This window comes from Myodes glareolus, chromosome 12 (genome assembly GCF_982192425.1).
Source record: "Myodes glareolus chromosome 12, mMyoGla1.1, whole genome shotgun sequence".
Classification (NCBI taxonomy): Eukaryota; Metazoa; Chordata; class Mammalia; order Rodentia; family Cricetidae; genus Myodes; species Myodes glareolus.
In genome coordinates, this window is record NC_142037.1 from 28,323,277 (window position 1) to 28,348,908 (window position 25,632).

At 37.4% G+C, this 25,632-nt stretch overlaps 1 protein-coding gene across 3 annotated transcripts in view; it reads right to left on the reverse strand.

The window, feature by feature from the left end:
* The window catches only part of Ints6 (integrator complex subunit 6), a 79,481-nt gene that overhangs the window by 38,245 nt on the left and 15,604 nt on the right, over nt 1-25,632 (reverse strand). For all 3 annotated transcript variants that reach the window (XR_015004869.2, XM_048422242.3, XM_048422241.3), the window contains exon 4: nt 21,281-21,370. Coding sequence is in view for 2 of the 3 variants with exons in the window: in XM_048422242.3 (XP_048278199.1) it covers nt 21,281-21,370 (90 nt within the window). In the remaining variant the exon portion in view is untranslated. The remainder of the gene's footprint in view (nt 1-21,280; nt 21,371-25,632) is intronic.

Genomic DNA, 25,632 nt, shown 5'->3' on the forward strand with positions numbered 1-25,632 from the left:
CATGACATTCACTTTTATGTTGTTGCTGTTTCTTTTTTCGAGACAGAGTTTCTCTGTAGGCTGTCCTGGAACTTGCTATGTAGACCAGGTAGACCTCAAACTCAGAGATCCACCTACCATCTGCCTGAGGGTTAGGGTTAAAGGAGCTTGCCACCACTGCCTGGCAATATTCACTCATAAATGATTCCGAGATGCCTCAAAATCTAAACATTCTAAACTTAATTCATGATTGTTTTCTTCATCTGTAAGTCTTATAATATTCTCTAGGCCAGGAAATGAATGGCCTCATTATCATCTACAAAGCCATTTTTGCACCCCTTAAAAAGCCTTAAACACAGTCTATGACAGTGAATTCTACTGATTCAACTTCCTAAACATTTCTTTAAATTGGGCTTTGTCATCAGATACTAACAACCATAGCCTCACTGACCAGATCTAAAGTACTCACTAGTAGGATCTCCTAGCATATTCCTCCATACTCTACCCCCATTTGTTCCCAGTGTTAAATGAGCCCAGTTCCACATACATACTAAATAAGCACTCTTCCACTGAGCTGGATACCATTCTATATTCCTCCTTTTGGGGAGAAAAATGATTAATACAAATTTGCTTTCATTTACACAATTATTTTTTAAAATATTAATTTTTGTCTTCTCCAGTTCCAAAAAAAGACTCCTGTTCGCTTTTGCTCTCCATTCTATGCTCAGACTCTAATGTATCTAGATCATGTAAGTTATACAATAAATACGGCTGAATGAAAATGAAAGGATTAGTAAGGTGACTGGGTAAACTGTGAAGCACTGAGGAATCTACTGGACAATGGAAAGCAAGGAGATAGTGTATGCAGGATGATATACACAAAAGGCATACTTTAGAGAAATCCTGCCAACATATGGCAGATTAAAAGCAGTCATGAAAAGAACTAGGCAAGCAAGAGGGAAGGCTCAGTAGATAAAGATGCTTGCAACTAAGCAAGCAAAACCCTGATCCCCAAAACCCACAAGGTAGAAGAAATGACACTCACAAAAAAACCTCTGCCCACACACCATGGCACATATGTATCCCACATACAAAATTAATAAGTAAGTAAATAAATAGATAAATAAATGTGATTTAATGAAAGGAAAACAGGACGAGGTGGTAGTAGCACACACTTGGGAGAGTTTTTAGTTCTAAAAACTAGGGAGGCAAAGGCAAGCGGATCTTTGTTAGTTCAAGGCCCGCCTGGCCTACAAAGCGAGCTCCTGGACAGCCAAGGCTCAGCACAGAGAAAACCCATCTCAAAAAAGGAAAGGAAGGGAGAGAGAGAGAGGGGGGGGGGAAGAGGAAGAAGAGGAAGAGGGAGGGAGAGGGAGGGAGACAGAAAAAAGAGAGAGAGGATTCCCTTCTGTATGTTGTGACTACCATTGATTAACAAAGAAACTGCCTTGGCCTGTTGATGGGATAGAACTTAGGTAGGTGGGAAAAACTAAACTGAACGCTGGGAGGAAGAAGGGTAGAGTCAAGGAGAAGCCACGGAACCTCAGCTGGAAACAGACACACTGAAACTTTGTTGGTAGGCCACGACCTCGTGGTGATGCAGAGATTAATGGTGATGGGTTATATTAAGATGTAAGAGTTAGCTAGAAATATGCTTAAGCTATTGGCCAAACTGTACTGCAAACAGTTTCTGTGTGATTATTTCTGGAGTCTGGGCAGCCAGGAAACAAACAAGTGGCCTTCTTCAATGGGGGGGGGGGAGGGGGAAAGAAATGAGAAGGGAGGGGAGGGGAGAAAAACAGGTTGGAAAGGTAGCTCAGCAGTGTGGCACCTCACAACCACCTGTAACTCTAGCTGCAGGGGATCCAATTCTGGCCTCCTTAAGGCACCTGCACTCATGTCCACATACCCATACACTGCCATACACAATTGAAAAAAATAAATGTTTTGTTAAAAGGAATGAACTAATACTTGTCTAACATGTGAGGCCTGAGGTCTAACTCTCAATATAGGGGAAGGAAGGAAGGAAGAGGGAGGGAGGGAGGGAGGGAGGGAGGGAGGGAGGGAGGGAGGGAGGGAGGGAGGGAGGGAGGGAGGGAGGAAAGGATCACAAAAACTAGTGGCAATTGGAAAAGAAAGGGTGTAGCAGACGAATGACTGCTAAAGAAAAAGACCTGACACCAAAGGCAGAGAAGGCTTGACACAGAGCCTGCTAATGAGTCCTATGACCCTAATATCTATATTACTACAAATTGCAGGAACTACTTAACACATTCAAAACCACACCATATGAATCATGACTTAAGAAAATATAAGCCAAGCTCTAAACATCTCCAGCAACATACAAATCATGTGTATGGATTTTGGTGCAACTATACTCTTTTTTTTTTTTTTTTTTTTAAGACAGAGTTTCTCTATATAACAATTCTAGCTGCCGGAACTCACCTTGTAGACCACGCTGACCTAAACTCACAGAGATTACCTGCCTCTGTCACCACGTTTAAGAGTATAGTTGCAGCCTGGGCGGTGGAGGCACTAGCCTTTAATCCCAGCACTCAGGAGGCAGAGGCAGGTGGATCTCTGTGAGTTCAAGGCCAGCCTGGTCTACAAGGCGAGTTCCAGGACTTACACAGAGGAAACCCTGTCTCAAAACAAAACAAAAGGACAACTATACATATTAACTATATTCCAAACTATTCAGAACCCAGCATGAAACAACTTGAAATAAATCATAAACTATTAAATCAGAAAGTTGTCCAAAAAAATCACTAAGTTGGCTAATAATTCTCCATTTAGTGAATGAACTCGTGCATAGTAAATACAACTCCATCAGATTCCTTGCTTTATTTAACTCTCCTAACAAATCTATTAACTATGACTCAAGACTTTAAGGAAAAGCAGCAATTTAATGTATTTCTTTGCTTACCAAAACGTATGATTGAGCATACATAAAAATGTTCTCTGAGCAGCAAGATGACATAGGTGAGGGTACTGTCCCCACTAGCCTGACCCTGCGAACTTTGATCTTCAGAACCCAGGTAAACATAAAAGAAAAAAACTGACGCTTCAAAATCATCCTCTGACCTCCACAGGATCATGGCTAACATGCTCACACCCTCTATACACACAGTTCACACATATCATTATAATGGTGTCTTAAAATCCCAACAATAGTATATGATTGACCATAAAGGTGCATATCTATCTCCTTTTCCATATAAAATTTTACAGTCTGAGTGTCAAAGTATTTGGGTCTAAATCTTCTCCAAACTGGTAGAAGGCTTTTCTTAATTGGCCATTGGGCTTGAGAAACAGCTCTGTGGTTTAAGAGCACTGGCTGCCCTTGCAGAGGACCAACATAGTGGCTCACAGTCATCCAGAGTTGCAATTCTAAGAAATCTAACGTTCTCGTTTGACCTCTGAGTACATGGGGCACAGACATACATGAAGGCAAATACCCATACACTAAAGAAAAAAAAAAAAAAAAAAACAAAACCTAAGCAGAACACCAGTCAGTCTGCAATGACTTATGAAAAACACCTTATAGTTTAAGAATATACTGAAATTATATTTAAGAGACTATTCGTATTTGATTTGTGTTTCCTAACAGATTAACTTTAGAATAATTTTATATTCTTTTTCAAATGTAGACTATAAGACAAAATAATTCTTACAGTTATAAGACCACTTAAAACTTTGAGTTTAACCTCAGAAACTTGGAGATTTAAGCTGACTTTACACTGACTGGTCCATGTTTGTTGGTCCAGGTAATAACTGGTTAGTTTTTTCAAAGTTCCTTTCCCTCTGCAGACCAGGCTGTAGTTCTCTCAGGCCTTTATACCTTGACCCAGCATCTAAAATACAGAATGCTGAGATTGCAGGAGTATGCCAACATTTCTGTATCTGATTTTTGTTTTTTCTCTAAGGATAACTAGGAAGCCAATTTTATGTTAAACTTCTAAAAGACTTCAAGCTTATAAAATACACACGAAAGAGAGAGAGAGAGAGAAAGAGAGAGAGAGAGAGAGAGAAAATACAGTAAGTGTACCATGCTAGCTAGGGCTCTGACTTAAGCTGGGATGCGAGAAAGGAAAATAGATGTAAGCTGAGAACTGCACAGCAAAATATGGATAATTACTGAAACTGGACAAGAATTCTTGATGTTCACCATTTCATTTTATTTCCTGCACTTTTGTACATATTTGAAAGTTTCCACAATGAAAAGGTTTTCAAACTCCTTATTAGAACAAACAACTGGAAATGCAAATCTAAACCTCTGTGGGGAGGAAATGGAACAGGAAGGGAAGTTTACTTTTATCACCACCTCTCTGATAAAACTCAGTCAAAAAGTTCTGTTAAAAACCATAAACTTAGGACTGGAGAGAAAACTCAGTGGTTAAGAGCACTGGCTGATCTTCAGATCCTGAGTTCATTTCCCAGCACCCACATGGTGGCTCACAACCATCTATAATGAGATCTGATGCCCTCTCTGGCATCAGATGCAAACAGAGTACTCATATGCATAAAGAAATGTCTTTTTAAAAAATGGTAAACTTAAAACAATTTAAAATTTCTCATCATTATGAGATTTTACCCTAAGACAAAAATTCAGTTCGAGTACCACTTAGTCACCATATATCAATGTGAGAATATGCACTGGCCTGCTAAGACCAGATAGAGATGAATGTACTACTCTTGTGCACGGAAACTTGCAATTTTCTGTCAATAATTTCCAGTCCCATCCAGCTTTCAAAAAGTAGGTAGGAAATGAGTAATATTTTATACAAAGAAACATAATTGTCATAATTATCACTGGAAAGGTAGGAGACCAGGGTAAGAAAACCTTCCCATCATGGGATTGGTTTACATGTCCCAGCTGACGCAGGTTTTTGAAAGAACCAATGTGCTAAATGCCTATCCCATGTTTGGAACCTCACTAATGTTTACAGTGCGTAATATATAAGTTTTATTATGTTTCCTGCTGCATCTTACACTTGGCAAGTTCAAACTTGCTTTCTGGTTACTATGATTGCCTGAGTACATCACCACTATTGTTTTCTCACTTACAAAACAGATGGATAAAATATATAAATAATAACTGATTAACATTCAAGTTAATAAAGTAACCACATTGACAGAATTTAAAAAGTTATGATTTACCTTAAAACCCAACATCTATTGTGTTTAAAAACACAATGTTATCAACAACAACAACAATAACAAAGAACTGTTATCTCAGCAAACCGTGAATACAGAGAACTGCCTCAACCTGACAGAAATGCTTATAGCAGTGCCAGCCTGGCATATAGTGTGCTAGCTGCTAATCACAGCAGCACTTGGAAGGCTATGGCAGGATAATTTTGAGTTCAAGTCTAGTCTGGGTCACATAGTGAGTTTCAGACCAGCTTGAACTATAGGAAAAGGCTGTCTCAAAAAACAAAACAAAACAAAACACAGGTGTACACACACACCCCACCCCCCACAAACACAAACCTGCAGTTAACATCATATTAGCAGAGGAAAAGACTAACTAACTCATTTCTAACCTGATCTCCCAAGATCACAAACAAGAGAGGGATGACAAGTCCCACCATTTTTACTAGTTCATTAAGGGGAGAAAAGAAAGGGTAGACAAATAGTGAAAAGGCAGAGCTTGTAAAACTGTTCAGACACAGCTCTGTGTGTACCAGCTCCCAAAAACTCCAGAAGAGACTACTATACACTAAGTAAATTTGGGCAGCTCACAGGATAACAAGTCTCAGAATAACAAAAACTCACTATATATTTCTACAGTAGCAATACAATCAGAACTTAAAATTATAATTTATAAGAAATGTGCCAAGTTCATACACTGAACACTTATAAATATATTCAGAAAAAGATGTAGAAAATTTGAGAAATAGCAATAATAATGGATCAGAATGACAAAATGTCAACCCCATCTCCAACTGTTCTAACTGGATTCCCAATCAAAACTTTAGCAAACTTTCTTCTAAGACGTAGTAATCCTGATTCCCAATTTAAACATAAATTCAAAGCCCTTACATTACACAAAGCAATTTGAAAAAGAAAAAGTTGGAGATTTTCAAGACTTAGAAAAACAGTAAGCTCTGGGTTTTAAATAACGCAGACCGTGGCCTAGCAAAGTCCCTTACCCAGTTATTTCTTCTGACTTAATAAGCTGCTACATCCCACATACATGCAATCCTCTCTGAAGGCACACAAGATTACCTTTAAAGGCAACTTCCAAACCCCTCTAAGAAGTTGAAACATCTCATCTTTGTTCAGTGATAGTAAGGACTTTTTAAAATCAAAGTACCCTTAAACTGTCATCACTATACTCATTCTAAAGGTAAGAACACTAACTGGGCGCATACCTTTAATCCCAGCACTTGGGACGCAGAGGGAGTGCATCTTTGTGAGTTTGAACCCAGTCTGGTAATACTGCTAGATCTCTAATTAGTTGCAGTCAGGATTCAACACTTGGTATTTTAACACATAAACACTTCAACCAGTGTATTTTAAATAACTTAAATTTGAAGTGGATATAAGTATTAATATAACCTATTTTCCCTTTTAGATAAAAAAATTCTTAACTCTGTCACTCTGCCTATTGACAATGGGAATGGGGAGGGATGTTTGAAAGAAACACAAACACCAACACAATAGTAAGAATTAACCCTAAGTCCAGAGTACAGTCTCCATAAACCATTTGCTAAGCATAAGAAATCTGACCCAATTCTAAGCCTGAAGCAAAAAAGTAAGCTTTGAACAGCCATTATATAAGAAAACAAAGAAACAATCAAGCTTGTGAAGCATAATCTTTATTATTCCTTTGATGCCAGCTCCTCCCCAAGTCTAACCAATCTCTCTTTCCTCCTTCTACTAACCAACCCCCACCCCCAAATCTTAACATAACCAGTATAGGAAAGTTGTGAAGTTCTTGACGAATGCTGATAGGGACTTGTCCTGTCCTGTGTTAAATCTGGAGTCACCTTCATATAAAGAAGTCTCCTGCTCTCCAAAGTCTGCTGCTTTTCTTAAAAGTCAAACCTTGGTTGCAGGATGTTTTGTAAAATGAGCCCATTTGGGATCAACTATCCACCCAAAGAGAAGCAATTGAGACTAGCACAGCTTGGAGCAGAGCCACTCTACTTCTGGGACTACTACCCAATCAAACCTATCTTTAAAATAGAATTCTCTCTCTTTTTGTTACTGTTCTTTCAAAAAGATGATTAACCCAATTTAAAAAAAAAATCTAGAGCAGTGGTTCTCAACCATCCTAATGCTGCAAACCCTTTAATACTGTTCCTCATGCTGTAGTGACTCCTAATCATAAAGTTATTTCCACTGTTACTTCATAACTGTAAGTCTGCTGTTATTAATTGTAATGTAAATATCTGCCGTGAAGAATATCTGGTATGTGACTCCTCTGGTCAAGACCCACAGGCTGAGAACAATTAAACTAAAAGCTTGTCAGTTTGTTTACTGCAGAAACTATGCATTCAAAGAAAAACTATTTCCGTATAGTAGCATGTGATACAGCTCTTAAGAGGCAGAGACAGGAAATCCAATCTAGGCTTAGAGACCCTGTGGCAAAAAGCGACATGCTGTTGTAACAAGGGCAAGAACTGATACAACCTAAAAACAGAAATGCTTATGTCCCTTACTACATAGAAAGTTAGTGTCTCCAGTATCAATTTCTCAGATTTGCTTAAGTAATAAAGATAGAAATTTTTCAAAAGAGAATTTAATGTTTTCAATGTTTTTTAAAGCTAATCTCTCAAATACAATACTGCCTTAGTTAGGTCTTTAATTCAAAACAAATTGGAGGAAGACGGAAGCTATGCTGTACTTGGTCCTTACAGATTTACTTCAGTTTCCTCCTTTCCTGTGTACAGATCTCTTCTGTTAGGTCTTCTGTTAGCTGGAGTTCAAATTATCCATCATAAGCAAAGACCCTCAACCTCTATTCTCCAAGGCTTTACTTTCCAATAATCTCAATCCTTAGTAATTTTCTAATTATTTCTAAGAACAGCAATTCCAAATGCAGGGATATCTAAACTGAAATGATCTGGTCAAGGTACATGAAAGATACCTGCTTATCCTAGGATTTTTGCATTTTATATGATTTCAAGTACAAGTTTACTTTAAAAAAAGAATGGGGGATGGGCCAGGGTTAATAGCTCAGTAGCACAGAGCCTGTTACAGAACTCACATGAGGTCCAGGGTTCCATACCCAGCACTGTATAAAAATGTGTGTGTGTACATTCATATTTATATACAAAAACACCAAAGAATATTATTCATTTCAAAATGATTAATTTTATTATGAAAAGTTCACCTCAAACACACACACACACACACACACACACACACACACAGAGTTGAGGAAATGGTTTGGTTGGTAAAGTGCTTGCCATGCAAGTATGAGGACCTGAATTTGGATCCCAGAGTCCAAATAAAACATCAAGCAGAGCAGAGTGTACCTATCTACAAAGAGAGACATGGGAGATTCCTGGGGGTTTCTGGACAGAAAATCCAACTGTTCAGAGTTCCAGGTTTCATTTCAGACCCTGTTTTGCTACCACATGCATACACACACATATAAACATACACACACACACCTTTCAAAAGTCAAACAATTTAGTAATTCAGGAAAAAAAACTCCCCAAAACAACAGACAGATGTAGAAGAAAGGGGAATTGGAGGATAGTGAAGGATGGAGGGTAGAAGAGAAAGAAAGTCTCAATAGAGTTCCAGATGCTTGGAGCTCACAGACCAGTTAGCCTAAAACTCAGAGATTTCCCTGCCCCACTACCTCTGGGATTCTGGGATTCTTGCGATTATAGGTGTGTGTCTTATGCCCAGGAGACAAAAAAAAAAAAAAAAAAAAGCATTTAAAAACAAAAACAAAAAATAAAGTTCAATTCAGAATTCTACTATCCAGAAAGAAGAGAGATATGGGAGTGGGGGTACACCAGGCAATACCTGGAAGAGATTGTAGGTAAAAGAACATTTTTGAAACAATATAAACTCTCAAACTGAAATGATCTACCCCTCCCCAAGCCAGGAGTTCAGCACTCAGGATATCAAATAATCACCCCTTAAGACCCCAATACCTAACCTTGTGTCTACCTTTCAAAGCAATTGTATAGTATTTATTAACAAAACTTGAGTGCATTCTGGCTCAAGGAAGAGTAAATGTATGGATAAAGATGATGTGAAAAGTATCTAAAACAGTAGCACAGTCCCACAGTCTACAGCGGTGGACAAACAGAGGATATTCCAGGGCTCCACCACACTACGGTCCACAAGTCTACTGCAGCCAGTCTATCTCTGAACACATCACAACTTACTCACTAACAACTGTGAGTGCTTCTTTCCTACAACAGCGGAAGTCAGTAATTCTATAAAGATCACAGGAGTTGAAAAAGTTCATTATCCCTTGTTAAAACTTTAATTATATATTTGTATGTATAATGTGCAAACATATGCTGTGTGTATGCCACAGTCCATGAGTGGAGGTCAGAGGACAACTTTCAAGAGTGGGTTCTCTTGTCTCCATGAGGTCTCTCTAGGGGTTCTATTTAAGTCTTTTAATTATAAAGTTTACAAATTGTAAAGGCTAAATTTAGTTATCAACTTGACAACCCAGAAAAAAGGAAACTCATTTAAGGAACTGCCTCTATCAGACTGGTCTGTGGGCATTGTTTATGAGGGCAATTTTTGGATTGCTAATGATGTGACAGGGTCTAGCCCAATTGCTGGAAGTGTCAATCCTGGGCAGGCAGGCCTGAAGTGTATACAAAAAATAGCTAGGCAAGTCAAGGAAAGCAAGCCAGTAAGATGAAAATAGACCCATATCTATCACCATGCACAAAAATCTCAAGTCCAAATGGATCAAAGACTTCAACATAAAACCAGCCACATTGAACCTTATAGAAGAGAAAGTGGGAAGTACACTTGAACTTATTGGCACAGGAAACTACTTCCTAAATATAACACCAGCAGCATAGACACTGAAAGAAACAATAAATGGGACCTCCTGAAACTGAAAAGCTTCTGTAAAGCAAAGGACACGGTCAACAAGACAAAACGACAGTCTACAGAATGGGAAAAGAACTTCACCAACCCCACATCAGACAGAGGTCTGATCTCCAAAATATACAAAGAACTCAATAAATTGGACACCAAAAGATCACATAATCCAATTTAAAAAAAATGGAGTACAGACCTAAACAGAGAACTCTCCACAGAGGAATCTAAAATGGCTGAAAGACACTCAACGAAATGTTCATCATCTTTAGTCATCAGAGAAATGCAAATCAAAACAAGTCTGAGATTCCATCTTACACCTGTAAAAATGGCCAAGATCAAAAACACCAATGACAACTTATGCTGGAGAGGTTGTGGGGAAAAGGGACCACTTCTGCATTGCTGGTGGGAATACAAGCTGGTACAACCCCTTTGGATGTCAGTGCAGTGATTCCTCAGAAAATTAGGAAACAACCTTTCTCAAGACCCAGTAATACCATTTTTGGGAATGTATCCAAAGGATGCTCAATCGTGCCACAAGGATATGTGCTCAACTATGTTCTAGCAGGTTTGTTTGTCATAGCCAGAACCTGGAAACAACCTAAATGCTCCTCGATCAAAGAATGGATAAGAAAAATGTGGTACATTTACACAATAAAGTACACAGCAGAAAAAAATAACAATATCTTGAATTTTGCAGGAAAATGGATGGAGCTAGAAAACATTGTTTTGAGTGAGGTAACCCAGACACAGAAAGACAATTATCACATGTACTCACTCATAGGTGGTTTTTAAACATAAAGCAAAGAAAACCAGTCTACAAACCACAACCCCAGAGAACCTAGACAAAAATGAGGACCCTAAGAGAGACATACATAGATCTAATCCACATGGGAAGTAGAAAGAGACAAAATCTCCTGAGTAAACTGGGAGCATGGGGACCTTGGGGGAGGATTGAAGCAGGGAGGGGAGAGGCAGGGAGGGGAGCAGAGAAAAATGTAGAGCTCAATAAATATCAATTTAATAAAAAAAATTTGTAAGATGAAATAAACTCCCCAAACTGGTTTTGGTTAGTGTTCATCATAGGAACAAAAAGCAAAATAGAATGAAAATTTCTGGTATGTATCACAGCTCATGTTGCACAGAAACCAAATTTGAGATCACATACACTCAGAAATAAACACGTGATTTTTCTCCTGAATGATGGAAATTGAATCCAGTCCATGTTGTAGACTATCTACAAGCATGCTACACTGAGCTACATTCCCAGTCTAGTGTATATAATTACTAAACTTTAAGAAGTACAAACACTGAGAATTGTACATGCCCCATATAATTTATTACTAATAAATAGCAATTCAATGAAAAGAAGTTAACAGGTCTTAGGACTTCTCAGTTTACTTAAATTTAGGAATTTAGGTTATTAGTGAACTACTGGGTTTTATAAAAGTGCTTTCATTACAGAGAAAGCAATGTAAAATTAAACTTTTCCAAAATAAAATGGTCAAAATATCTCTTAAGAATCTTTTTTACTATGATAAAATATGTTGAAGGAAGTAGTACTAATATTCTTCAAGTTCAACGCAATAAAATATGAACTACTTCAAAGCTCTTGTGCTTTTTGCCTTTCATTGTTTTGTTTTTCACTTTTCTTGAGACAGGGTCATACTATGTAGTCCAGTTAAACTTGTCCTACCCCTCCCCCATGCTAGGATTAATAGGCATGCACTACCACCCAAAAATAACTTTAAAAAATAAAAAACTTTTTATGACAGTCAAAAGTCAAATGCAAACTTGTTCTAATAAACCTCTGAAGCTTAACTGCCTGATACTTACATGATAATTGTAAAAAAAAAAAACTTCATTAAATTTTTAAAATCTATTTGCAGTTAACAACTGAATGCAATTTTGAAATTAAGAATCACTTAGCTACAACAAAAAGGCTATGTCCGATTAAGAGAACAAGCATTAAGCTAAAGCTCTCAAGAGCACAGGAAATTCCTCCCTATGGCTGTTAAGCTCAGAAAGACACTCAAAGTTGGGGTCTGATCATCATCCACAACCGAGTTCTAAGTTTCAGATTAGTTTACCAATTAAACCTAAATAATCAGCTTAGGGTTATCATTCTGTGTTGAATCAGATTCTCCAACAAAAAGGCACAGTCCCCAGAGAGAACTACACTCTACTCTGCTCACCTTTAAGACTTTCTCTGAGGCCTTCCGAGATGACTAGCATCAGACTTTTGAGGAAGGCTAGCCATTAGACAAGGCTTTTCCCCACGATCTGACTGCTTGAAGTGACATCCAGGATCAGGTCGATCCTGTATCCAGGAATCATGACCCTCCCTGAGGCACCAGCCATCATGAGACAGTCAGTGTGCACTTTGGCACTTCTTGAAAACCACTGGGCTGCTCCTTTAGCTGAAAGGAAAAGAAACATCAAAACCACAACAAACAAAACAAGGGGGAGGGGGAATCAGTAATTCAATCTGAAAAGAGAGCGTGGGAAAAAATATACCAAAACAGCCTTGTCTAGATCAAAACTTAGCCTTGTGTTGATGTAAAGGCCAAAGTTTCAAAATTATTCACTCATTTCAAGCTTATTTCTAATAAATAAATCTAAAAAACTTAAAATTATTGTACTATATTTGAAAAGGACCAAAAGTAGAAATTAAGTTTTAGAAACTGGGAACAGAGCTAATATAATCAATATATTTATAAGTAACTAGCAGCCTAATGCTTGTGTTAGTGTGGCCATCAGGAATCCAAACATTAACATCTGCATTTTCTCAGATTATAATCTGACACAGAAAGGCAGAAAATAACCAAACAGTCTAAATTCAACAGAAAATTGCCTGGGGCATAAATGCACATACATGTACACACACACAGGGGTGGGGAGGCAGAGAGAGAGAACAACTATTCCAGTTCTAGTACTTTTTTTGAATGTCAATGACTGCTTTAAACAAGCAAATTTAAATATTATTAAAAAAAAGAACAGTGGGGTTGGATGTGGTGTCACACACTTAATCCCAGCCCTTGGGAGGCAGAGACCAGCAGATTTGAGGTCAGCTGGTCTATGCCAGCTAAGGGAATATAAAAAGATTCTGTCTCAAAATTCATTTCTAAAAATAAATTACAAACAATGGGCCAGAGAGGTGGCTGGAGTGTGGGGTGGGGTTAGGAGAGGACAACCTTGATCACAGTATATATGGCAACATCATAACACTTTCAGGAGTGAAGCAGAATGGCTTACATCATGGCATCTGTCTCAAAAAAAAAAGTTGAGGCAATTGTTTTTCACGAAAGCTAAAGAACTATCAGTCTACCCCTCATTGGCCTGCAGCCAATCAATTAGGCTAGACTAGTTGACTAGCATGTCCCAGAGATCCTTCTAGCTCTGCCTTCAGTGGCGTCAAGAAACCAGCAGCAGATTCTCATCCCTTTACTAACGGAGCCATTATCCCAGCCCTGAGGTGATTGTTTTATAAGCTGCCTCATAACTCCTTGACAAAAGCCTTACTATAAATGCAATTATTTTATTTTTCTTTCTTCCTACTTTTTTCTAAGTCCAGAAACTAAGGCGACTGAGACAGGAGGGGGTGGTTAAGGGCAGCCTAGACTTACATACCAGAGCACTGTCACCAAAAACAAAAGAATACAGACAAATCTATGGACTTCGCCCCTATAAAGTGTGCATGAACACAAACACAATATTTAGATATTACTTGAAGAAATGTATAGACCCTTTAGAAGGCCAAGATTCTAGGTTTAGAACCCTATAAAAACTTTTCCCCCTCCTACTACATCTTTAAAACCTGCATCACACATGATCACACCTCTTCTTCAAAAACCTACATCACACACGATCACACCTCTTCTTCAAAAACCTACATCACACACGATCATACCTCTTCTTCAAAAACCTACATCACACACGATCATACCTCTTCTTCAAAAACCTGCATCACACATGATCACACCTCTTCTTCAAAAACCTACATCACACACGATCACACCTCTTCTTCAAAAACCTACATCACACACGATCACACCTCTTCTTCAAAAACCTACATCACACACAATCACACCTCTTCTTCAAAAACCTACATCACACACGATCATACCTTTTTCTAAAACCCACATCACACAAGATTACATCTCTTCTGATTTTCATCTTCCTGTCTAATACCGGCTGAATTTTGGTCTACACAATTATTCTTTTTGGATTACTGAGTGTAGCTTACTCGTTCTTTCCATATAGCACCCACCTTTAGTCTCTAGTCTATCTTCAGTCAACTGGCTGGCAGAACAACTTTGCTAAAAATCCAAATGTAATAATGTGTCTGGTCCACTTCAATCTTAACACCTTCCCCTGCAAATGTTGGCATAAGGAAATGCTGTATCCTTATAGCACTGTCATCTGCCTTCTACCTACATTTTATGTATCTTATACTTTCCAATTTATAATCACCTATTAAACGATGTCCATGTATTTATACTTTGGCATACTCTCTTGGAATACCAAGAGATATTTGATATTTGTTGCAGCAGTGTAAAGCTACAACTATAAGTACCACATTAGTTTATGTATGGAAGAACTAAAAGCAGTGATAGAGTGTCTCTAAACTTTTTTGAAGTATCTTACCAAAGACTTTTAGGTAATAGTTTCTACTGCCATACCACTTTCATTAGAATGACTAAGACATTTCTTTTTTCATCATTCTGTTGGCCTAGATGCTTCTTAGGGGTTATTCTTACTATCTAAGTTTAACAATATTACTGTATAACTGAATTGTTCAATGTGCACTACACTGTGTCAACTTCTTTATTTTATAAATATGTATTTTCAATAAAATATTAACTATAAGTAGAAACATTTCTAAACCATACCAACAGTGGCAAATCCAGGAATGGAGAAAATGAGGCAAATGTATAGATAGAAAAAGAAAATGTGAATGATCTATATCCAACAAACTCCCTTGGCTGTTCTTACAAAACTGCCTCAGTAGAGATGACACAAAGCACAAGCCTGAAATACGCGTTACTCTTTAAGAGCTACCAGACTCCAATAATATCGGAATGAAGAGGTCACTGTAAGACAACTCAGGAACCTATCACACTACGAAATTCCACAAGATTTCTTTCGGTCGTTTTTTTTTTTTTAAAAAAAAGATTTACTTATTTATCATGTATACAATACTCTGTGTGTATGCCTGCAGGTCAGAATAGGGCACCAGACCTCACTACAGATGGTTGTGAGCCACCATGTGGTTGCTGGGAATTGAACTCAAGACCTTTGGAAGAGTAGGCAATGCTCTTAACCACTGAGCCATCTCTCCAGCCCCTCAGTCTTTTTTTTTTCTTTAAAGACTTATTATGTACTTTATGTATGTGGATGCTTTGTCTGTACGTACACTGCCCACCAGAAGAGGGCATTAGACCTGATGGGATTGCAGTTATAGATCTCTGTGAGCCACCATGTGGGTGCTTCTTAACCACTGAACCAGCCCCTCTTTCACTCTTTTTTTTTTTTAATAAAAAACAAAAAAAGTTACCCTGTGTCCTAAGCATTTAAGGGAGTGGAAACCCACTCTAAATCTGTTTTTAACTCTTTACAAATAAAAAAGATGTAACGGCCTCTGGCAAATAGTTTTATTATGGATAAAAATATTTTGTGGAGGGTGGAAACAGTTTCTGAACCACTTCAGATACTAGAATCTATTGCTTTTAAATCATTAAGAAGGCAACTGCATTACTACCTTTTCAGAAAAAATAAAACCATTTTCAATGTGTAATATGTAGGATGATCCAGAAAAAAAAATGGTGCTATCAAATCCAGTAACTCATAGCTTGGACTTTTGTACAACTTTAAGAGCTCACGAATCAGAATATTTGTAAGAGCGGCTGACCACAGCTGAGACTCTGCGTGCACTCTTCTACACAAGGTCTTAACTGACGTCTCTCCAGGGAGTTACAAAAGTAGCTACCCAGCTTGGTCTTAAAAACCTAATTAGTATTGCAAAGTCAACAATTCATCTTGATAACAAATACCTTCTCAAAGACATCAACTCCATGGCAAACATAATACAGAAATGCCAACAGTCTCATCTATACAGAGAAATCTCAATATCTGAAATAGAAGGCTACTATTAGCATCTTCAGGAATGAGAAAAATAACAGTTTCAATACACTGACTGTTACAGCAGGATTCTTTTGCTGCCTTACTGAACAAAGGTACTTGGCCATGTGTTTCTGGAATCAGTTCAGAACACATTTCCACTGCAACTTAGTACTCCAGAGGATCTTTGCAAATTATAAAAAGTTTCAAGTTTTCAGCAAAACTTGGTGACACATAACTAATCACTCTGGAAGCCAAAGCTGAGGAGGACTGGCAAAATTTGAAGCCAGCCTAGGCTCTGAGTTCACATTCAGCCTTTGACTTCAGTGAAAGACACCGTCTCAAAAAGTTAAGTAAATAAACAGCTCTTATTATCACTTGGTGATTTTATGGAAACATGTGACATGCTGGTAATACTGATGTGACTAGCATTATGAGTATTTGGACACAAGAATGTTTATCAACACCAAAAAATAAGTACTGTGGAAACAAGAAGAATAGCTTTCTTGGTATATCAGAATTCAAATCCATATGTAACCATTTCCCTTATATGAAAATACTGGAGACAACCAGTTTTACTAAATGGCTGTATAACATGCGTACATACCAACAGTCAAAAAAAAAAAAAAGGTCAAAATAATACTTAAACTTGCAATACAAACAGTCATCAGAAGTCCCAGACAATACTCAGGTCACCACAAGTAATAGCCTTGACTTTTATTAGAAGACTCTCAATGTTTCATTTAATTAATTAATTAATATAAAATGATTACATCTAGCTCAAGAGTTTTGTCCAATTTTTACAAAGCAGTCAGTCCTCTCCTGTGAGCTGTCACAGAATGCACAGAAGTTCTATTTTTCTTCTCACAAACATGCTGTAAAAAATGGGGGCCCGTATATACTCAAGCCAAGGCTTAAGACAGCTCTAAGTATTTCAACTAACTTCTTTTCTATGCTCCAAACAATTTAATACTGGGCCTTTTTTATAAATTTCACAAATATATGGAGTAAGCCACACACAATAAATGGTCATCCTAATAAGATCTTTAGATCAAGTTAGATTGTATATTAAAAAGAATTTGCCAATTATATGACAGGTAAAAGTGCCTATGAGGTGGAATGGGTCCACTTTTTCAGTGCCTCCACATACTTAGAATCAAAAACTATTTTTATCACTCCAAATACTACTTAAACACTGTCATGAAACAACACCAAAGACTTATCCTGTTATATACTCATTGCCTAGAAATATTCTGCTCAGTATTCATGGGAGACTAAATTAACATTATACTTGCATAGAAAGCTGAAATAAAGATAAGAATTCAGATGGAAAGTTAATTAGGCTGTGAAGACAGCTTAGTCAGAAAAGTACCTGTCGCACAACACAAGGACCTGAGCTCAGATTCCCAACACTAGAGAGGCAGAGACAGGAAAATCCCTGAGATTTGCCAACTATCTTGCCCAGGTAGTAAGCTACAGGTTCAAGAAGAAACTGTCTCAAAAAATAAGGTAGAGACCAATAGAGGAAGACACCCAACATTAACTTATGATATGCATACATATCTGCATTTACACTTGCACAACACAGACACAAACATACACAATAGAAGGTAAATTCTAAACACATTCAACAACAGACTCAAAAAGGTTTTGGTAATTTGAGCTGGGATACCTTCACAATTTAAATTAATTCTAACAGATTTGGCAGCAACAAATACCATAACTGAAGCAAATCATTTTCTTTCTTTTAATCTCAAGTTCCTCATTTGTAAAATAAAAGATAAGACTAAATAACCGTGTGTGCGTGCACATGCACACACATACACTGAGAATTATGTGAAAGCAGCAAGGTCCACTCATTCTGTACAACAAAACATACGTCATACCACAGCATACGTCATACCTCTCAAGCAAAGAATATCATGAGGGTAGAACACACAAACCCACAGAGAGAAATAAGTTACATCAACAGTAGTCACAGCTGGCCAAATGTCATGGAGCATGCCTGTAATCTAACTACTTCGGAGGTGGAGGCAAGAGGATCTGAATTTGAGGCCAGTATTACTCAATGAATACAAAGCCAGCCTGAGCTATAGAGTAAGACAGTCTATTCAAAAATAGAAAAAGCAGACACAAACTACTAAAAATTACATACACATATTCCGATAAATTCCTTAAATGGAAATTAATCATACATTTATTCATTCAAAACTACAGAAAGAGAATCCAGTTTTGCCAAAGGCAAAGGTAAAGAAATTTGAAGAGATGTAAAAACCAAACTGGCATTTCCTAGTAAAAATAACAACATAGATCATGCATGGAGCAAGCATATAAATGCACAGAGAGAGAAAAACATTGTTCAGTGCTAAAGCACTTGCCTAGCATTTACTAGGTCCCCAGCAGCACTGATAAGAGAGAGAGGTAGAGGGAAAGAGAAAAATTGCAGGGGCTTTCTCAAACATGAATATCAAAATAACTCACAGGCCTATGTTCCAACTTCATAATCAAAAATGCTTGCTTTAAAAATAAATGAACTTTCTGCTTCAGGTAAGGAGAAGCAATAGGAACCAATTTTTAACTTACTATCAGATTCAATACATCAACACCTGTAATATTTTTAATGTAAATGCTATTCTTAGTATTATATTAAATATTATAGAAGATATGAAGAACAGAAAAGCTCTCTGTCCACAGGAAAATCTTCTCAATCTTATTTGCAAGTTAATATTGGAATATTATAAAGACACAATAATAGGGGTTGGAGAGATGGCTCGGCGGTTAAGAGCATTCATTGCCTGTTCTTCCAAAGGTCCTGAGTTCAATTCCCAGCAACCACATGGTGGCTCACAACCATCTGTAATGAGGTCTGGTGCCCTCTTCTGGCCTGCAGGCATACATGTAGACAATATTGTATACATAATAAACATTTTTTTAAAAAGACACAATAATATACTTCCCAAGGAAGGAATCAGAATGAAAGTTCATCAATTCCAATTCCTATGTTTCAAGATTTTTTTAATTGTTTTATTGCACTATGCATTTTTCTTCATTTCCCTCCCTTCCTCCCTTCTCCCCTTCTATATTGTCCTGTGACCCCTACCCCATCAAGAAATTTTAAGGCTAGAGGAAGTTCCATTAATAGATTTTATAAATAAAACAGATCCAGATATACAGGAACAAACTATATCACCAAAGGCATTTCTAAAAAGGCAAGAGAAAATGTGCCTTGAATGAATAACCTTATAGGTAGGCATATTTGACAACAGAAAAAAATTAACTGTTTAATCAAAATCATTAAGGTAAAAAAAATGACCATCAACAGAATTAGAATTTCAAGTCGGGTGTGGTGGTGCATGCCTCTTTAATCCCATTTAGGAAGCAGAGGCAGATGGATCTCTGTGAGTTTGAGACCAGCCTGGGCTATAGAGTCAGTTCCAGGACAGCCAGGGATACACAGAGAAACCCGGTCTCAAAAAACAAACAAAACAAACAAACAAACAATAAGACTTGGAATTTCTACCAAATAAATACAAATACTAAAAATATTATGGTTAACAGAAAAAAATCAATTTGAGAGTTTCTAAATTACAATCAGTGTCTGTCTACTAAGAGTGGTAGGACCATAAATGGCTATACACACCAACTAGTCTAAGAAAGTACAACAGCCCATTAAGTTTTACTTTTAAGCATGCAATAAAATAGCTAGTAATGGTTTATAATCTATTTTTTTAGTACTACCTCAATGATTATATCCTAAAATCTCTTTAACATTAACTACTGGAACAACGCAATTCTATCATTTCCTAAGTCAAAATAGGCAATCTAAATTCTACACTGTTCTAGTGCCTCATGATGGAATGATACAATACCCTTTTGCTTGATAGCCCACCACACATTTTCATAGATATTATTTTCATTTTATATTTCAACAACCCTCTCAAGGAAAGCAAGAATTATTGTCATTTCATTGATAAGGTAGAGATTAGGGAAATTAGGTCACTGGTACAAAGGTTACTACTAGAAGTACTTGAATTAAAAGAAACCCACATACTCTGAGCCCATGCAATTTATATTCCACAGTAAATTCCAAATCTCTAACTTTAATTCTAGATTTTGATCTAATCTTTAAAGTCCCATTTAAAACTCTAATATAAATACCATATAAACTAAGAGCAAATGCAAACAGCAACAAGCCTTTAAAAGATCACCTGCATATCAGCATGTCAAGAAGAAAAAAAAATGATAAAACCACCAACAGTTCAAATATAATAAAACAAAAACACTGTAAAGTTTGCTTCCTTTAATCTAATGGATTATCATAATACAGCACACACAACTCACTGACCACAAATAACATAAGCTCTGAATTATTTATACTACATGTGACTTAGAGAAAACATTAATGCTGAAGAATCTTCACTTTTTCTAGTTTTAACCTACTCTTGGCATTCCTGTACTCCAGCTTAAACTCTTAACAAAAAAAAAAAATCACAAATGACATGATTGGGGATGAGATGTCTACAATGAAGGGCCCATGTATTTATTAAGTCTATGTGCGATGGTGGCAACACTGAGAGCTGAGGCCTGGTTGGAGTAAGTTAAGTCACTGTAAGTATAATCTTCAGAGTGTTATCTGACTGCAGTCTCTTCCTCTCTTTGCTTCCTAGCCACACGAAGGGAAAAGCTCATTCCTTCACACTGTCCCACCAATGCTGCCTTTCACCAAAGGGTCCAAACTCTCAGTCTACTGACTACAAATTGAAAATTTTTTTGAGTTAAAATAAACCTTTCCGTGTTATAAGCTTATATACTTCAGTCGTTCTGTCAGTGATTTAAAACTATCATAATAATTTTAAAAAGTAAAATGATTAGAATTCTAATTCTAGATTGTTGGGGTTCTTTAAACCTGAAAATAAGAAGTTTATTACTATATAGATTGACATTGGAGCAGGAGATATGCTCACAAACTTTGCAAAAAAAGGATTCCTAGTCAAGAAAATATAAACTGCCATGAACGAAGGTAAGTAGTCCTAGGAGGTGGATAACTAATGAGAAAAGCTACTACAATGCATTCAATACCTTATTATGCACATACACCGACAGGTTTTAGTTGCATACGACCCATGTTACACACACGACTTACCTCATCCTGGACACCACTGGTAGTAGTTAACTTGCTCCCATCAGTGATTGTAATAATTATTGCCGGCTCCAAGAAAAAAGGGTTTCTTCCCTAAAGTCAAAAAATAAACAGGTATTAAGGCTTAAATTCTGGCATGACTTTTTTTTAGTTACAAAGCCAATTCTTAGAATAGAACATCCCCAATTCCCCTCAATGCGTACCATCTCTTTTCATTTTCAAAACATGTTTTATTGCATTTAATTTACCATTTGTGTTTACTCGAACGCAAGTGTGGAGGTTGGAAGACAACTTACGAGAATCTGTTCTCTCATACTATGTGGGACCTGAGACTCAAACTCAATTTGTCAAGCTCAACAGCCATGTACCTTTTTATTACCCATTCAGTCATCTCACTAAACCCCATCTCTCCTTAGTAAAATTTACAATGCATATGCCTGTTTACACACTTAAAACTTTTTAGGATACTTACTAATAGTGGTTAGCTCTAACTAGAGATATATAAATGGATTTCTCACTTCTTTATATAATACTCTTGTATATTCATTTTTACAGTGCACATTTATATTTATGAACCTTATACTTATTTTAAGATTTTATGCCAGGTGATGGTGCATGCCTTTAATCCCAGTACTCAGAAAGCAGAGGCAGGAGGATCAGTGTCTATAGCCTAGAGAGTGAGGTCCAGGGCAGTCAAGGCTATACAGAGTAAGTCTCAAAAAGAAAAAAAAGAAAGAAAAAGGGAAAAAAAAATATTATGTGTATGACGGTTTGACCTGCCAGCATGTATATGTACTATGTGGTTGGTGCCACAGAGGCCAAAGGAAGACAAAAGACAGTTCAGATGCCCTGGAACAGAAATTATGGACAATGATGAGTCACCCGAAGTGGGTGCTGGGAACTCAAACCTAATCATCTGGAAGAGCAGTAAATGCTCTTAACCACTGAGTCATTTCTCCAGTCCTGGTCTTTTTTTTTTTTTTTTCCTCTTTTTGAAACAGGGTTTCTCTCTGTATCTTTGGCTGTCCTGAAACTCACTCTGTAGATCAAGTTGGCCTCAAACTCAGAGATCCACCTGCCTCTGCCTCCCCGAATGTTGGGATTAAAAGCATGCGCCACCACCGCCAGGCTCTGATATTTAATTTCTCAAATGGTGCCTTAACAGCTGAATTCTGGTAATTTAATTACTCAGGAGCTATCTTCACCAGGCAGTGGTGGTGCACACCTTTAATCCCAGCACTGGGGAGGCACAGGCAGGCGGATCTCTGTGACTTTGTGGTCAAACTTGTTTACAGAGCAAGTTCCAGGAAAGCCAGGACTGTTTCACAGAGAAAAACCTGTGTTACCCTGACTTGAAAAAACAAAAATCACTTCTTAGCCTTTTGGCTAAGATTGAGTACGACACAAAGTGCAGTAATAAAGAGAGTACTACGGAATATGGTGGTACACACCTGTGTTCCACATGGGACGTTAAAGGAGGATCATGAGTTTGAGACCAGCCTGTATAACACAGCAGAACCATCTCAAAATGCAAAACGGCAGTCTAAAAGCTAAGTGCAATGGTACACAACTAAAATTCTAGCACTAAGGAACTGAGTCAGGAAGAAAGTGATTTCCAGGGATGCGTAGAGAAAACCAGTCATTGTCCTGCTCCACTTGTCCTCCACCTTAGGGGTGGAAGTAGTCAATATTTTTTAAAGGAGAAACTTATTCTTGAAGAAAGCAAGACGGTAGGTGTCCATTACCAGAATCTTACCTATCATCACAACGTCTAATCAAGTGACTAGAAACATGGACAGGACTACAAGAACTAATTTCACAGTATTATTAACGTTACTCTCAGCTTAGACAAATTAACAGGAGCCAGGTGGTGGCGCAGGTCTTTAATCTCAGCACTCGGGAGGCTAAGGCGGGAGGATCTCTGTGAGTTCGAGGCCAGGCTGGTCTACAAGAGCAAGTTCCAGGACAGGCACCAAAAACTACAGAGAAACCCCGTCTCGCTGTCGCGAAAATCCAAAAAAAAAAAAGAAAAAAGAAATAAGAAAGAAAGAAAAGTTAACAGGAGTCTAAAACAATGACTTAAAGTTAAGGAGTACAATACTTGGACAATAAGAGCAAAAAAAAATGACATGCTGCTATCAAATGTTTTCTGTACTTCAGTATCTTCCATTCAAATCCTGACTTAGCACTATGTTATGGTAAATAGTTCAAGATAATAAATTTTGGGAAAGACAAACACAACCTTGCCTTTTATATACAAACAGTTCCCAGTTTTGAACTAAGCACATTCAACATTAACCCTTTAATTCTATTACCTTGACTTTTGTTGTTAATTTGCTATGAAGGTGATATATGCCACAGCATACATGTGTAAGTGAGAGGACAACTTTAGGAGCCCATTCTCTCCTTCCACACATGGTGACTGACAAGTGCCTTTACTACTGAACCATCTCTCCAGCCTTCCACATTAACTCTTTAAAAAAAAAAAAAAAAAAAAAAGACAGGCTGGGGAGGTGGTTCAATCAATAAAGTGACTGTCACACAGGCATGAGGACCTGCATTTGTATCCCAGTGCCGTATAAAAACTCAGGCACAATGGTATACATTTGTAAACCCAGCCATGGCAGGAGAAATTGAAGACCAACTGGTCTCTGAAGCTCACTGGTTAGCCAACCTAGCTGAACTCAATGAGTTCCAGATCCAATGAGATCCTGCCTCAAAATAGGGGATACCAAAAATTAACCAATGGCTTCTACACATGCACACCACCAAACACTATACAACGAATAAGATAAATGACAAAAATTTTAAGTAGGTAAAACTTGTTTGAAGCTGAGATGACTACACATACATATACTTAAGCTCCACAACTCAAGAGATTGAAGCAGAATTCAAAGCTAGCCTGAGCTACATAGTAAGATTTCCCCTATCTCAAAAAAAAAGAGAGAAATCCAAGGACATTAAATTCTCTATCATAATCAGCAAAAATTAAATCAAGTCTTATTGGATTTGACGTATATCAACATATGACAAAGTAATTATAGGAATCACTTGAATATATTGGTAAACTGTAGTCATTCATTCAGTGCTTTAACAAGTGGTGGGAGATGCTAATGTTCACAGATCACACCTACAATAGTAAAGTAAAGGATTATATACATAAACCACCAACAGTTTATTCCCTTCCCTTCACATTTACTACTCTTAATTCCCACCAGTATAAGCATATACTATCTGCTGAATGAATTTATAGTTACCATAACTATGATTATAATCTAATCATAAAGGAGATCTGCTAGATTTAAGTATTTTGATCAAATCATGGCAACCTATAAGTAGTACATATACTTCTCAAATAGATGTCAGAGGAATAAAAATAGTTCCAAAATGTTAAATCTTTTGTTGATTAGAAGAAAACCTTTGTCCTCGTTAGTATAGTGGTGAAAAAAATAGAAAAAAAAAAGAAAAACCTTTAAATATAACTTACAGATCCCCAATACATCCACAAAAAAACGATTCAGTAGTGTTCGCACCTTTAATTCTAACACTGAGGAGACAAAAACAAGATGATCCCTTGTGTTTGCTGGTCATCTGGCCATACAGGTGAGTTCTAGGATTACTGAGAAACTCTGTCTCAAAAAAGTGAGGAGAAGCAACTGAGGAATGACACTGGTCTCTGATTTCCACATCCAGATACAGAGACAGGCAGAAAGACAGAGAGACAGAGAAACACAAAGAGAGAGACTGATTCTAAATGCATAATAGCATTGAAATATCCCAGGATCCTTATAGAAAGAAAACATAATTACTAACCTCCTTTTTCATGTTAGATAGAATACATCTTGGGAATCATTACATTATATTGTTTCTAGTACCGGTCACACTAAGTCAATCCTAAATTCTCTGTGAGTTAGAGACCAGCCTGGTCTACAGAGTGAGTTTCAGATTAGCCAGGGCTACACAGAGGAACCCTGTCTCAAACACACACACACAAAACAAAAACAAAAAAATTCTCAATATTCACCTTGGTCACAAAGTTGGTGTTTTGTTTTGTTTTTTAGCATGCAAAATAGAAAGTTTCCTTCCAGTACTTTCACACATACTTGGCTTTGACTAACTCCCACCTCCCTTTTTGCACTGACCTCTTCCCATAATTATGTCTCACTCACACGCACACATATTCTCTCTCTCTCTCTTTCTCTCTCTCTCTCTCTCTCTCTCACACACACACACACACGGGGGGGGGGGGAAGCGCTTTGCTAGGATGTTGCAGCAGAGGGACAGAGAGTTCATTTTGCCCATTCACAAGTTCTTAGAGTACAGATAATCATTAGAAAACATAACAAGTTATAAAA